Source organism: Conger conger, chromosome 16 (genome assembly GCF_963514075.1).
Source record: "Conger conger chromosome 16, fConCon1.1, whole genome shotgun sequence".
NCBI classification, from domain to species: domain Eukaryota; kingdom Metazoa; phylum Chordata; class Actinopteri; order Anguilliformes; family Congridae; genus Conger; species Conger conger.
Window position 1 is genome coordinate 178279 of NC_083775.1, and position 16194 is coordinate 194472.

Consider the following 16194-nt stretch of genomic DNA (forward strand, 5'->3'; position numbering starts at 1 on the left):
GATCGATATGAGGATCGATTAACTCCTGGGTCCCAAGATGAGAACGGAAAAAGCAATACCCAACGTTTATGTTTTGCTAAAATAAATGATATGTGATTATCTTGAGAGATGTGTATTTGCAGCGGATGCATTGATTTATTTCCGGTACAGGGACTGGTTGTGTTTTGTTAAGTGTAGACGATAGAATACGGCCACCCCGTGCAACTTTGGTTAGTCATGGATACATCACAGTCACAGTCGTACATCCATTTGCTTAGGTTAGGTTCGTGTCATGTTGCCCAGTAGCCTAGTGTCCTCATTACAATCTTCAGAAAGGGAGACGTAATCACTTTGTACAGACCGTTTGTTATCTTTGCTTTTTTTTGTCAAGGTGCTTGTGGCTGACGCCTTAGAAGTTGTGAGCCTTTTACTGTCTTTTCTGCACATCACTAGTGCAGCACGTTGTGTTCTCAATTTCTACGTTTCATTCATTACGGGCGGATAATGGCTCGCTCGTACTCTTGATGTGCATTTTCTCTCCACAAAGCGGCAGCACAGACGCGTCGGTGCAGACCAAGCCCGCCGGGCGTCAGCTGACCAAACACAGGAAAGGAACAGCAGTGACGGCGCAAATATTTATTCAGCACCGACGACACTTCTGCGCGATCAGCCTGCTAGGAAAACGACTTAGGTTGTGAGGAGAAGCGGAATTCGTAGATTTTTTTATGTTCCAGTCGTGGATTTTATTATTTAGGAGATGACGTCATAAAGTTGTGTGAATTCAAAGAAAAGGGTAAGTGCAAAAACAAAGCTTCGAGATTTCAACAAGTATTTGTGTATGCGCGCGCGAGTGCGAAGTGCATGTGCGGCTTACATACGAAATTATATTTGGACTACTTGACCTATGACGCAATTTGTAACAATCCGATTTAATGTGTTGAGAGTATTGGAAGCATAGCCTAAATTCTTAATTTCAGTCCAGCATATTGTTGGTCACATTAGGCATTTTGGTTTTGAGGTTGAAAGTAAGACTTCTCAATGTATTGAAACGCTCTGTGGCACTCGTCTGAAAGGGGAGGGTATCAACCCCGAATGTAGCACTCATGACGTTTGTTGGTAGGATACCTATTCGACATTTTGCCCTGGACCACTGGGCTCAGAGACGGGACGGGTCCTGCGCACCATCTTATGGGAGCGGTTGAATTGTTTTTTCATTTCAGTGGGACTGCGCACGTACACCTTTGATCCATAACGCTGTTGCACATTTAGGCTATTCTCAAAAGTGGCTGCTTTGTGGCATCTGAAAATAATTTAGCTATGCAAACTCCAAAAATGACAAATAACCAGAAAGTTTAGATAATAGGTCTATAACCGTATATTCAGTTTATAGTTACATTCGTAGTATTACTGTATGAATGCCTCAGTGCATATTCCCTTACCTATTTTCAGCGCGATAAAAATAACCACTGCTAATGTTATCAACCAAATCCACATTACAAACATCGACCAGTCACGCCGTGAATCGCCTGAATTGTGCAAACTTCCACCACCTCAAAACAACTGTTTTGTTTCGGCACTTGACGCCGAGGGCCAGGGTTGAGGAACCTTTAAGGAACAGATGCAAAACTTTGAAAGAATGAACAATTGTTAGTCACAGAGTAGAGGGGCAATGTACCAAGCCGTGAAGCTGGTTATTCCACTTATAGCAACTGGAGCTTGTCGACAACTGACATGTAAATTACATGGAGATAGCCCGCTACTGCCTTGCGTTCTCTCTTTTTAATCTGGCTTGGTGCTTTAAAATGAGATTGTACTCTCGTAGAACGCTGACTGGGTGACCGGTGTGCGTGAGAGTGCTCTTAATTGTGAAACTTTTTATGCAACAGGTTTATGTGAGAGTGCTCTTATATTGCTAAAAAGAGTTGAAGAGAGGACACGTGTGAGGCATTTGTCTACGACACGCTCGAGGCGACTTAGCTTTACATTTGACGTGTTATGCAGCGCATATTTCTAAGGCTGCATTATTGTTCACTGTGCGCATGATTTGCTCGACGGGACAGGATTCAATACCGCGAACCCAAGTCCCATACAGGGTTATCTAACCCAGGTCCTTTCAGTCAATAAAAACATAAGGAGTGTTGTAATTTGTATTTGTCTGTTGTGTACACTGTATGTACATGCTCTGACATACATTTGTTCTGTCTCCAATTTATGAATGGTACAAGCCTCTTCTTTAAGTCTTCCACCATGTGTATGTGTAGTAAAAATATTTTGAGATATTCACACTTTTAAAGGACTAGTACAAAATAGGCTGAACTTGCCTTCTTGGGGGCCACAGTGGAAAGGGTTAAAGAATAGAAGCCCGGCTATAAAATTGCGCACAGGTATGAGCTGGTCAAGCTGGGTATGGTAAAGAGTTGGCATGTATATAGCACCTTTATCCACAGCGCTATACAATTGATGCTTCTCATTCACCCATTCATACACACACTCACACACCAACGGCAATTGACTGCCATGCAAGGCACCAGTCGGCTCATCAGGAGCATTTGGGGGTTAGATGTCTTGCTCAGGGACACTTCGACACACCCAAGGTGGGATCGAACCGGCAACCCTCTGACTGCCAGACGACTGCTCTTACTACCTGAGCCAACATCAACCAGCTAGGTTGGTTAAGCTGGATATAAGCTTGTCAAGCTGGGTATGAGCTGGTCAAGCAGCTAATGCTGGAAGCTTGTCTACCAGCAGTTTCAAAACCTGTTTTTTTCAGCATGGTGTTCAGCAGGATGCGCTATCTTTAATAAAATTAAAAAGATTACTGCTGTAAGGTAAAAATGTGAAAGGCCAGATGCTGGGAGCATGACTGGAATTTTCCACCTTGTAAGCACCTTGCCATGGCCCTGTTCCACATCCCTATGGTAACGGAACAGTGGTGGCTCATGGGCTGTCTGTCCCTGTTGCCCAGCAGGGCTGAGTGCACATGGGGGTGTTTTTTGGCCGCCACAGCGAGGATGAGGAGGAAATCATACCGGAGGAGAGGAAGGCAGCCTCGCGTGTGGGAGGGGACACGCTGGACTGCCCCACCTGTAGAGGGACGGGTCGCATCCCCAGAGGTAGGTCGCATCCCCAGAGCCAGGTCCTGTACAGCTTCTGTTTAGGGGCAGCCTGTAGCCTAGTGGCTAAGATACCTGTAGCCTAGAGGCTAAGTTGCCTGTAGCTTAGAGGCTAAGATGCCTGTAGCCTAGAGGCTAAGTTGCCTGTAGCTTAGAGGCTATGATGCCTGTAGCCTAGAGGCTAAGATGCCTGTAGCCTAGAGGCTAAGATGCCTGTAGCCTAGAGGCTAAGTTGCCTGTAGCCTAGAGGCTAAGATGCCTGTAGCCTAGAGGCTAAGATGCCTGTAGCCTAGAGGCTAAGTTGCCTGTAGCCTAGAGGCTAAAATGCATGTAGCCTAGAGGCTAAGATGCCTGTAGCCTAGAGGCTAAGTTGCCTGTAGCCTAGAGGCTAAGATGCCTGTAGCCTAGAGGCTAAGATGCATGTAGCCTAGAGGCTAAGATGCCTGTAGCCTAGAGGCTAAGATGCCTGTAGCCTAGAGGCTAAGTTGCCTGTAGCCTAGAGGCTAAGATGCCTGTAGCCTAGAGGCTAAGATGCCTGTAGCCTAGAGGCTAAGTTGCCTGTAGCCTAGAGGCTAAAATGCATGTAGCCTAGAGGCTAAGATGCCTGTAGCCTAGAGGCTAAGATGCCTGTAGCCTAGAGGCTAAGTTGCCTGTAGCCTAGAGGCTAAGATGCCTGTAGCCTAGTGGATAAGTTGCTTGACTGGGACCCAGAAGGTTGGTGGTTCAAACCCCAATGTAGCCACAATAAGATCAGTGCAGCTTTTGGGCCCTTGAGCAAGGCCCTTAACCCCACATTGCTCCAGGGTAGATTGGCTCCTGCTTAGTCTAATCAAGTGTCAGTTGCTTTGGATAAAAGCATCAGCTAAATAACTGTAATGGGTTGGAAACCCTGCTTGTGGAGGGCGTCACCTTAAAGCACACTCAGATACTTAAAGCTCTTACACCTGTACTAAGGAAGTACACACACTGAATAAACCTGACTAATCAAAAACAGCGAAGGGATCGCCCGATATGGATGTAAATAAAAGCGATTATTAAAATTAAAGGGACAGTCTGCACTTTAACCTCATTATACAGAAATTATACCACTGTCCAAATACGTACTGTACTGTATTCATCAAAATAAGTTAATATAAATTATACAAGCTACAATTATACAAGCGGGGGGCTCACTGTCAGTGTCTGCCCTGGGGGCTCACTGTCAGTGTCTGCCCTGGGGGCTCACTGTCAGTGTCTGCCCTGGGGGCTCACTGTCAGTGTCTGCCCTGGGGGGCTCCCTGTCTCGTCTCCAGGTCAGGAGAGCCAGCTGGTGGCAGTTATTCCTTGTACGGACCAGAGACTGAAGCCACGCCGCACGTGAGTCACATGATGAGAATTAGCCAATGATAGGTGGCTCAGCTGTGGTCTCATGCCAAGCCCTGCGGCGGAGCATTACACACTTCCTGTCACACGTGTGTGTGTGTGTGTGTGTGGTGCCAATGTGCCTGTGTGTGCGTGTGTGTTTCAGATGCCGTGTATGTGCATGTGTGTGCATTGTGCGTTAGTGGTTCAGATGTGTATATCGTCTGAGGAAGTTCCATACTGACACATCCCTCGTGTGTGTGCGTGTGTGTGTGTGTGTGCGTGTGTGTGTGCGTGCGTGTGTGTGTGTGTGTGTGTGTGTTGGCGTGTGTGTGTGTTTGTGTGCGTGTGTGTGTGTGTGTTTGTGTGCGTGTGTGTGTGTGTGTGTGTGTGCGCGTGTGTGTGTGCGTGCGTGTGTCTCGTTACAGGAAGCTGTACGTCAGCCTGTCGGTGGTGCTGTGTGTGTTACAGGAAGCTGTACGTCAGCCTGTCGGTGGTGCTGTGTGTGTTACAGGAAGCTACGTCAGCCTGTCGGTGGTGCTGTGTGTGTTACAGGAAGCTGTACGTCAGCCTGTCGGTGGTGCTGTGTGTATTACAGGAAGCTGTACGTCAGCCTGTCGGTGGTGCTCTGCATCCTCGTGTGTGCGCTCATCCTCTTCTTCCTCTTCCCACGGAGCGTGCTGCTCTCTCCTGTTGCTGTGAAGTCTGTCTACGTGTTCTTCACCCCGTCCACGGTGGAGATGACCATCACTGTGAGTGTCCCGTAGGGTACAGGGGGTAAAGCCTATTATTCACTGTCATCATGTTCTCTTGGAGATTTTTTATTTTCAACCTAGACCCGTGGTGTGTTTATAAGCACCCTGTTCATTCAGGCTGACACACAAACTGCAGATGGTCATAGTGCAGTAACTCCAGTATCACTAAAACAATACAGCCCAAATTTCAGCGTGAGGTTGGTTATATTCACCATGAGGAAGGTTGTGTGAATTTGCGAGTGCTCAGCAAAGTTCTTATGGTGAACTGACACCACATTGCTGGGGTCCCCTGCAGAACGTCATCAACATCACCAACAACAACTTCGCTGTTGTCCAGGCAACCGACCTGAGCATCCAGGTGCTCTTCTATGACACGGTTTTGGGAACGGCCTCAATCTCCAACGTCACCACCATCCAGCCACGCAGCGTGGAAGCAGTGAGTGTCTCATCCTGCTCTCTACAAGCAGGTGCACACATAACGAAAAGCACACATCATGGGTTCTATACAGATAAAAAAAACAGATAAAACCTTTTTAGGTGATACTGTCTTCATATTTGAAAGGGTATTTGTCCAGTGTTGTGGCTGTGGCTCTGTTGCCTGTATCTGAAATACAAAACAAAATAAAAAAATGAAGTGATTAAAAAAAAAAAGCTTCCACTTTGTTTGAGCTTCTGTAATATTCTGAGTAATTCTGACTCTCAGAAAACAAACTCCTTAACAAACTGTTAAGAAAAGTGGGTGATACTTTAGGGTTTAACCTATTAAAACTGAATTTATTGTTTAATCTCCCTGATGTGAAGAAAGAAGCTGTGTGTTTACCTGTCAGTATATTATTCAGATTGTTGGCAAACCTGTTACTGAAGAACTCAAAACAGTAACACTCTGACAAGCCTAATGATTGGCATGTCATTTTTCACAGGGCAATCATAGTTTCTGTGATTGATGCTCTGGCCTGCATAACTGAAAGCTCCTTTTCCAGTAAAGCACTGACTGTATCCTGCACATCCTTCAGTTCTTTTAAAATTTTGTATTTTAAAACAGCCGTATTGCTGTATAATAACGTGGATTGTTCTCAAGCCTCCGTTCACCCTGGTGTTTCTCTCTCTCTGGTAGTACACTTATGCCATTCCCATTCAGATGACGGACGAAGGTCTAAAGTAAGTACTTCCCTTTTCCCTCTCATAAAGTAGCAGTCTGAGGTGAGTAACCAGCCTTGGCATCAGGGAAACTAATTGTTTTCATTATATACTTTTTACTAAATGAATTAAATTAATTACATTATTTTTTACATTATTGGCATTTGGCAGACGCTCTTATCCAGAGCGACGTACATGTGATTAGACTAAGTAGGAGACAATCCTCCCCTGGAGCAATGCAGGGTTAAGGGCCTTGCTCAAGGGCCCAATGGCTGTGCGGATCTTATTGTGGCTACACCAGGATTAGAACCACCGACCTTAACCACTACACTACAGGCCGGCTAATGAATAAAATTGATTAACCTTAAATATAGGTTACAAAAAACAATAGATGCCTGGCATTATGCAGCTGCTGTTGTCTGTTGATCTTGGTAAGTCTAAAAGTCATCCGCGGACAGAAGTCTGCCCTTGGCCATTGCAGCTGGCCCCTGGTGAACTCCATGACGTTGGCCATTGCAGCTGGCCCCTGGTGAACTCTGTGACGTTGGCCATTGCAGCTGGCCCCTGGTGAACTCTGTGACGTTGGCCATTGCAGCTGGCCCCTGGTGAACTCCGTGACGTTGGCCATTGCAGCTGGCCCCTGGTGAACTCTGTGACGTTGGCCATTGCAGCTGGCCCCTGGTGAACTCTGTGACGTTGGCCATTGCAGCTGGCCCCTGGTGAACTCTGTGACGTGGGCCATTGCAGCTGGCCCCTGGTGAACTCCGTGATCTGGGCCGGCAGCAGTGTAGTGGTGAGGGAGCTGAAACTGAGCTTGTAGGTCAGAGTTCCAGCTGGGCTGCTCTTTGTTTGGTTATGTTGTATCTTATTTAACCGGGAGATCCATGAGAACGTTTCTCTTTTGCGAGGATGCCCTGCAGAAATGCCAGAGAGAACAGTTATAAGCAGGGCGAGAGAGAGAGAGAGAGAGAGAGAGAACAGGGGTAAAGCCCCTGGAGCAGTTTTTGGGGTTAAGGGCCTTGCTCAAGGGCCCAACAGACCTGTTATTTTTTTGTTTTAGGGACCTGATTTAATTACTACAAATGCGAGTCAGCATCCCTGTGTGCCCATTGGGGGCTCAAACCAGCAACACTACAGTGTAGGGGTCCTCGCACGGGGCTCCAAATTATGTGGGGTCCTTGCACGGGCCGCCAAATAATGTAGGGATTTTAATCTTTTATAATGTTATGTAGCAGTATAACTGCAAGAAGTTATCAGTCTCATAAAATTACTGTTATCAGAAATATCTAACCACAAATTTAGTATTTCAATTAATAATTAAAATAACCAATATTAATGATTAAACATACCGATAACCTGAAGGTTGGAAGTTCTTCGAAAGACTGCTTTAACTCGGCTCTCATGTCTGTGTGATTCCAAAACGGACACCGGGGTTTAATAAAATATATTTATGAAACAAAAGTAAAACACAGAACAGATAAACTAACGGGAAGTTAGTAAGGAAATTTAGTTGGGTATGTGAGCGTGTGCGTGTGTGTGGGCGCGCCAAGCGCGTGTATCACTTGAACAAAGGAAAGTAAAGTGGGTGTGTTAGTTATTGTTAGCTGTGAGAAGACTACTTGCGTAGTTTACTCTATACATGCGCAAAAGACGGCAAATCAATTCACGTACATATATAGCTAACAAAATACATTCCAATGATAAGATGGCAAATATGGAAACACAGATTTACAAAAACAGTTAGACTAAACTAAACACTGGCTCTGCCTGAATGTTTGTTCTCTTACTGAGTCCATACGCATTGCTGGATCCAAAAGACGTGCTGTCCTTATAGGAGCCGCGATGGTGCTGTGAATGCGTGTCCTGGAGAGGTGCGCAAAGCTGGGGCGTTCCCGTCTTAGCCACGCGTTGTTGTCTGGTCCACTCGGTTGCTGGAAGGATGTTCGTTGGTCCCTTTTCTGGGTGGAAAAGTTTGTTGCTGTTGTTCTTTGGTGAGCTTTGCAGGGGTAAACTGATGTAGCGTTCCGCATACACCAGTTTCCACTCGCTATAGGCCACGAAGTTACCGCGAGGTAACTGGGTGTGTCCGTAGGCCTGGTAGTGCGCTGTGCAGCATTCAGCCTCTGTCCGAGTCTCGGAGCAGATGAGCTGAAGCGAATGGCCAAAAAGGGTGCGTCGAAGAAGTGGGCGAAGAGAGTGAAGAGAAGAAAAGATGCAGAAGAGGCAGAAGAGAGATCTCAAGAACGGGTCTTGCTCTTATACGGGAAAGTTTTTTGCTCCCGCCATTACGGGATTGGCTGAACCAAGCTCGATGTCATGCGGGGTGGACGTCGCGGAATTGTCCTGTGGGAATGTGGAAGTTGTAGTTCCTACAACAGTTACCAGTCAAGCAATGTAGCATTGGGCTACAACGCGGGATAAAACGCAGTGGAGCCCTTTGAAAAGATAGATTTGGATAATGTTGCTGCAGTGTCTTTGTGAGTCATGAGACCGGATTTGTGTTTGGGTAAAGATGTGACTCACAAGTCACTGGGAATAACATTTGTGAGCACATTCCATGGGTGTGATCATGTGATGTCTAGATCCAAAAAGACTAGGGGACAAATCCCTTTCCCAGACTGTGGCTCTGAGCAGTGAGCCAATCAGACACTATGCTGAGCAGTGAGCCAATCAGACACTATGCTTCTCATGCTGGTGATGAGTGTTTCAAAGTTAATGTCACATTGTGTCATATGAATGTGTTGGGAATTATTGCTGGTAACCATGTACAGTTGTGTTCAAGAAAATAGCTGTACAACATCAGTAACCTGATGAACCAGTGATTAGTAGTACTGATATTTCTGCATGGCAAATAATTTACTTGTAGATCTAGTAGTGTAATAGAAAAACAAAAAAAAAGTATAAAGAAGGGCAGCAAATTATAGGATGCTCAGCTAAAATGATCTCAAATGCTTTAAAATGGCAACAAAAACCCGAAACAAGCAGAAGAAAATGGGCAACTACCGTTAAACGGATTGAAGAATAGTCAGAATTGCAAAGATTCAGCCATTCATCAGCTCCAGAAAGATCAAAGATGATCTACAATTACCTGTAAGTGCTGTTACTGTCAGAAGATGTTTGACCAATGCTAAGCTATCAGCAAGAAGCACCATTGTTGAAAAAATGGCATGTGTAGAGAAATGGTGTAACATTCTGTGGACTGATGAGAGTAAAATTGTTCTTTTCGGGTCTAGTGATTGTCAACAGTACGTCAGACGACCCCCGGGTACTGAATTCAAGCCACAGTACACTGTGAAGACAGTGAAGCATGGTGGCGCAAAAGTCATGGTATGGGGATGTTTTTCATACTACGGTGTTGGGTTTGTATACCAGGGATCATGGATCAGTTTGAGATTATGTTGCCATATATCCCAAAGAGGAAATGCCCCTGAAATGGGTGTTTCAACAAGACAACGACCGCAAACACACAAGTAAGCGAGCAACATCTTGGTTACATACAAAAAGGATTGAGGTAATGGAGTGGCCAGCTCAATCTCCCGACCTCAACCTCATTGAAAACTTGACATTAAAAATTTCTGAAGCAAAACCCAAAAATTCACAGGAACTGTGGAATGTAGTTTGTTCATCCTGAAGTACCTGTTTCTAGGTGCCAGAAGTTGGTTGACTCGATGCAACACAGATGGCTATACAGTTAAACAATGGCTATACAACTAAATATTATTTCAGTAATTTAATAGTGAAGTTAAATCTTGTAAAAATTCTCCAGTTTATATTTTTGAAGAGAAAAATGTCGACCATGTCGACCAGTGCCATTTTTTTTAACAGATTAATATTCCTTTTCTGTGCTTCCTGTAAAAGAATAACGCAGACTTGATAGAATTTGCTAATGCTTTCATTTGGAATTGAATGTGTGAAAGGTTTCCACTGCATTTGAAATATTGAACTAAAAGCTATTAAAAAATATTTGCATTTATTTGAACGCAACTGTACATAGAGCTCTGTTTTTCTTGCGATTGTGTTCTATATGATGTGAAAGTAAAACATTTCTTCCATCTGCCTGTTTTGAAAACTTTAGTTCATATCTGGTTCTCCCCCAACTTACAATTTTTAATTAATTTAAAGTCTTGGGTAATCTTCACTATGCAGTGTGGGTATGTAACTGTTAGGAACCTCACTAATATCTCTAACAAAAGGCAGAATTAGGTTTGTTGGTCAGATTTCAGACGTGTGCACTCACTGGCCCTCATTTATCAATAGTGAGCCGATGAATCTGACTGTATATCTAGCGTATATAGTACTGTATATAGACTGTACTGTATATAGTACTGTATATAGACTGTATATCATTCAGAAACGCATTTACACAAACAATGTGGGATTCATCAAACTTTTGTATGTTCATTTGTTAGTGGGACCCGAACAAATTGCACGAGTGCTCTGATCTGCCCGTATCGTGCTCTGATCTGCCCGTATCGTGCTCTCATCTGCCCATATCGTGCTCTGATCTGCCCGTATCGTGCTCTGATCTGCCCGTATCGTGCTCTCATCTGCCCATATCGTGCTCTGATCTGCCCGTATCGTGCTCTCATCTGCCCGTATCGTGCTCTCATCTGCCCGTATCGTGCTCTCATCTGCCCATATCGTGCTCTGATCTGCCCATATCGTGCTCTCATCTGCCCGTATCGTGCTCTCATCTGCCCGTATCGTGCTCTCATCTGCCCATATCGTGCTCTCATCTGCCCATATCGTGCTCTCATCTGCCCATATCGTGCTCTCATCTGCCCGTATCGTGCTCTGATCTGCCCGTATCGTGCTCTCATCTGCCCATATCGTGCTCTCATCTGCCCGTATCGTGCTCTGATCTGCCCATATCGTGCTCTCATCTGCCCGTATCGTGCTCTCATCTGCCCGTATCGTGCTCTGATCTGCCCATATCGTGCTCTGATCTGCCCATATCGTGCTCTCATCTGCCCGTATCGTGCTCTCATCTGCCCGTATCGTGCTCTCATCTGCCCGTATCGTGCTCTCATCTGCCCATATCGTGCTCTGATCTGCCCATATCGTGCTCTCATCTGCCCGTATCGTGCTCTCATCTGCCCATATCGTGCTCTCATCTGCCCATATCGTGCTCTCATCTGCCCGTATCGTGCTCTGATCTGCCCGTATCGTGCTCTCATCTGCCCATATCGTGCTCTCATCTGCCCGTATCGTGCTCTGATCTGCCCATATCGTGCTCTCATCTGCCCGTATCGTGCTCTGATCTGCCCGTATCGTGCTCTGATCTGCCCATATCGTGCTCTGATCTGCCCGTATCGTGCTCTCATCTGCCCATATCGTGCTCTCATCTGCCCATATCGTGCTCTCATCTGTTTGTATCGTGTGTAAATCTGTGCGCATCATGCTCTGATCTGCTCATATCATGATCTGATCTGATATCCTGTGCGTAAATCTGTGCATAAATCTGTGTGTGTCCTGTGTGTAAATCTGTGCGTATCCTGTGTGTAAATCTGTGTGTAAATCTGTGTGTATCCTGGGTGTAAATGTTGTAAAGCTTCTTTTGTGCTTTATTATTGCACTCATTCATATTTTATTTTAATTTTAAAAAGAGCGGCAAAATTTTAATTACTAAGCCAATTGAACTATTATTATTGTTCATATTGTTGTATAAAACATCACAGCTGGATTAAACATTAAAACGGGTGTTGCTTCATGGTGTAATCCTCATTCATTAATGCTTTTTGGAGTTGAATTTAAATTCCATAAAACAGGTAGCTGATGTTTGCTATAAATAGGGCATAGAAGTGATAGGTTGGGCTTCGTTGCTATGGCTCATTTACATTACATTTTGCCTCCATATATTGCTTTATTAAAAGATCCAGAATCTTGGAATGATTGTTGGTGCCAGACAGGGTGGTTTGAGTATCTCAGAAACTGCTGATGTCCTGGGATATTCATGTACAACAGTCTCTAGAGTTTGCAGAGAATGGTGTGAAAAAAAGCATCCAGTCAGAAGCAGTTCTGCGGGCAGAAACGCGTTGTCAATGAAAGAGGTCAGAGGAGAAGGGCCAGACTAGTCAAAGTTGACAGGAAGGTGACAGTAACGCAAATAACCCACATTACAACAGTGGTATGCAGAAGAGCATCTCTGAACACACAGGGGAAAAAAAGGAAGGAAAATTCTTCTAAAGAAAATTTCTAAAAGGAAATTGTTGTATTGCAGAATCGCATGACTGGCTGCAGTAAGGCACACACACTTCTGTCTCCATGAAGCTATCACAGGATCTAAGATGCCCTGCAATCCTACCAGTCGCCCCTGCTGGACTGGGTTCTGTGCAGTTTAGCAGGGCAGCTGGACTGGGCTCTTTTTATTTCTGTCTGGCAATATTTTATTGATGGCAGCACGGATGGTGCAGTGGGTAGCACTGCCGCCTCACAGCAAGGAGGTCCTGGGTTCGGATCCCCGTCGGCCGGGGCCTCTCTGTGCGGAGTTTGCATGTTCTCCCCGTGTCTGCGTGGGTTTCCTCCGGGTACTCCGGTTTCCTCCCACAGTCCAAAGACATGCAGGTAGGTATGAGTGTGTGAATGAATGGTGTGTGTGCCCTGCGATGGACTGGCGACCTGTCCAGGGTGTATTCCTGCCTTTCGCCCAATGTATGCTGGGATAGGCTCCAGCCCCCCTGCGACCCTGTTCAGGATAAGCGGGTTCAGATAATGGATGGATGGATGGAATATTTTATTGTATTTATTTCTGTCAGGCAACTGTGACACTGGACCAGGGAAGGATGGAAAATGAGAGAAGTTTATGTGACCACAGCAAGTAACCCTTGCTATACATTTGTCATTTCTGAGAGCATTTGCCTGTCTTTCAGCTCTTACTGCAAGTCCACCGCTATACGGATCCACACCCTGTTCCTGCATCTACAGTGAGTTCTATCCTTGGACCACGGTGACCCCTCCTCTTTCAAGCGGTTGGATCGTCGTTATTGGCTGATTAAATTACTAGTGACGAATATGTGGCCCTGTGGCCTTATAGTTATAAAAGCCACATTGTAACCATGGGAACCGTAGTTACAGTACTGCTCCTTTAACACTGCCCTTGGCCCCTTGTGTGTCACATGATTGGTTCCCTAGGTGTCTTAGACCTGCCCAGGTAACCTGAAACACTTTCGCTCAGCTCTGATTCTCCCCAAAGTGTGAATTTGGTATCATGGGTATTGCCATCAGATTAAAAAAAACTTTATGGCATGTAGTATCTGAAGGGCTATGAGCAGAATCATTTAGCAGTAACACTTTGGTAGAGAAGCACAGGTATTCTGGCATGGTCTTTGAAGGTTTTGATTCAGTCTCTCTCTTTCTCTCTATCTGTTTCTCTATTTCTGTTTGTTTGTGTCTCTCTGTCTGTCTCTCTCTGTCTGTCTGCCTGTCTGTGTCTCTGCCTGTCTGTCCTCCGCAGGATGACGATGAAGGTATTCTACCTGTCCCACTCGGAGCAGCTGTCTCTGGACACGTTTGAGTACATCGACTGCGGCACCAACACCACCGTGCCTCACTTCTTCTGAGCCTCCGGGGGTCTGGAGGGGGTCCAGCTGTGGCCCTGGAAAATAGACCTGAATGGTGCCCTATAGCCCCCCCCCTCCTTCCCTTGCTCCCAGAATGCAGTGGGCCAGTGAGCCTCACTCCTCCCCTCACTGCTGGGGGGTTTATAGTAGTACGGCGGTTGAGGTCTAACCCTGGGCTGAATCCAAGGTCACAGATTAGACTGAAACCACATCTGATCTCGGTGTCGCTTTCTAAAGCGATGTGGAACTACCCTACTGAGACCAAGAACTCCAGCATATGAAGTGTCTGCTAACTGCTTCTTTTTGCTGCCAAATAACATCTCTCATTTATTACAGCATGTTTTTAGGAAATTCAATATTCAATATATTAAACCACTAGTCCATAGTGCCAATAGTCTATGGTGTCATTAGTGACTAATTCTGAAAACGTGGCCATGATTAAAGGAGAAGTTCATTTTACCCTGTTGTACCAATTGGTATTGATTTACATCAACACAACTGCATTCCACAAACTAAACTTTTAACTTGTACAAACTAACTTCAGTGGTAACAGAAGGATCATTTGTCATTATAATCCACAAACACTTCTCAGTTCCGAGCACTGGTATCCCTATGTTTGTTGCATTAAACCACCTTTCCATAGAAAGCACTGTGCATTTTAAGTGCTTTGCCCATGCACCTTTTTACCACTGAGTCGTGATAAGAAACGGAAATTCTGTTTTTGATCTGTTGGGTTAATTTCCTTGTGTTTCCTGATCTTAATCGTTTATAGTTTGGTATGAGGATGCATTATATTGCTCACTTCCGTGCAGTAAAACATTTGGCGCAGGCGTTTTTGGCAGAGAACAGTGGTTGAAGAACCAGTTTCACTGATTGTTCTCTGCTTCCTGCTGGCAGTTTGCTGAAGGACCTTTTTCAGCCACTAGGTGGAGACAGAGCTCATTGTTGTGTCTGAAATATGGATGAAAAACAGTTTGTGATTGGGTGAATGTGAAGGGCTGTTTTCAGTTTGCAGTAATGCTGTTGGGAAATAATGTGTTGTATTCTTTCTGTTTTTTTTTACAACCTTTCTTTCAACTTATGATCCTTTCATTCGCAAATCTAAATACTGTGATCAAGTACGATTATTTAATCCTTCATTTGTTTTGTATGGTACTCTTCGTGTTTTCTCATTTATGCCAAATTGCCACAATCGAATTGTTTTGAAATGGCTGTAATCATATAATGTACTGTGTGTTTTAAGCCCAGTGTGTGTCTTTTTTATTTGTGGTGTCTGAGTCCAGAATTCCTTAAACGCTGTTGAGAGCAGTGGCTGCCCTCAGTTAATTGATGAGAAGTGTTTCCTGTTAAGCTGATACATTTGAGGCTTTTCCTTCAAAATGAGGAGCGGTTTCATGTTTTCAACAATATCACATTTATCATGCACTTTTCATTGAATGAACAATCGAACAATCAAAGCGCTAGATAAAATATAATATTTAAAATAATTAATGAAAAGGTACATCATAAATAGTGGTAAGAATGAGAATGTAAGAATTTTATTAATGGATACTGTCATATTTGTGTATTGTGTGTTGTGTCTTTGGTAAAATAAATCCCTTCATCAGAGATTTTCACCCAGTTCCACAAAGCCTGGTCTCTAAAACCCCCAGTGTTTCTGCCTCCACTACATGTCCTGGCAAGCTATTCCACACAGTGACCCCTCTGTGTGAAAAAATACTCCCTAATATCTGTGCGGAATTCATCCTTTGCCAATTTCCATTTCTGCCCTCTCGTTGTGCTAACAACTCACTCTGAAGAATTACCGCAGTTGTTCCCAGACTCCGTCCTGCAGTCCTGGTTTTTGTTCCAACCACAATTGCAATACAGAAATTTTAACAAGCTGTTCATTTTAATTTTAATAGGTGCTTTTTATGTTTAGGGGGACTGCCCCCTAAAACCACTTTTTGTCAGATAGCTATGCATACCATAAAGAATGAAATCCCACTGTTCATACTGTGCTTATCTTGCTATATTGCAAACATGCACAGTTTGCAGACTGATGTGAATCAGTAGGCGTCTACCTGGTGCGTGTGGTGGCACCTGGCCATTTAGAAGATAATGAAGAATTCAAAGGCAAAGCAATGAGAGCAAGACAACCCTGCATTGTGTTGATACTTTTAAGGAAAAAATGAAATGCATGTTTAACTACCTAATTATGAACCTATTAGTTAACCTCAAGTCTTTTACTTGTTACCTCTTATGTAATTGTTTGCAAGAGGGTGCAATAAGCACAACATAAACATGGTCATTTTATTCTACATGCCATTG

At 44.6% G+C, this 16194-nt stretch overlaps 1 protein-coding gene across 2 annotated transcripts; it reads left to right on the forward strand.

The window, feature by feature from the left end:
• Positions 1-585: 585 nt before the first annotated feature.
• Positions 586-15500, forward strand: LOC133114642 (transmembrane protein 106B-like). Of its 2 annotated transcripts, none has more exons than XM_061224191.1 (8): positions 586-772; positions 2945-3092; positions 4385-4448; positions 5032-5185; positions 5484-5624; positions 6303-6346; positions 13195-13248; positions 13779-15500. In XM_061224191.1, the coding sequence occupies exons 2-8, from the start codon at positions 2960-2962 to the stop codon at positions 13882-13884; spliced, it is 696 nt and encodes a 231-aa protein (XP_061080175.1). In that variant the 5' UTR covers positions 586-772; positions 2945-2959; the 3' UTR covers positions 13885-15500. The 2 variants fall into 2 exon arrangements, with proteins under 2 accessions (XP_061080175.1, XP_061080174.1); XM_061224190.1 differs by having other exon boundaries at positions 588-772; positions 2948-3092.
• The last annotated feature ends 694 nt before the right edge of the window (positions 15501-16194 follow it).

Excerpts from the sequence above, each read along its gene's own strand:
- LOC133114642 (XM_061224191.1), top strand. The coding sequence starts at position 2,960 with ATGGGGGTGTTTTTTGGCCGCCACAGCGAGGATGAGGAGGAAATCATA. Across the intron at positions 5,625-6,302 it reads AGCCACGCAGCGTGGAAGCA|TACACTTATGCCATTCCCAT; the intron begins GTGAGTGTCTCA and ends TCTCTCTGGTAG. Across the intron at positions 6,347-13,194 it reads ATGACGGACGAAGGTCTAAA|CTCTTACTGCAAGTCCACCG; the intron begins GTAAGTACTTCC and ends CCTGTCTTTCAG.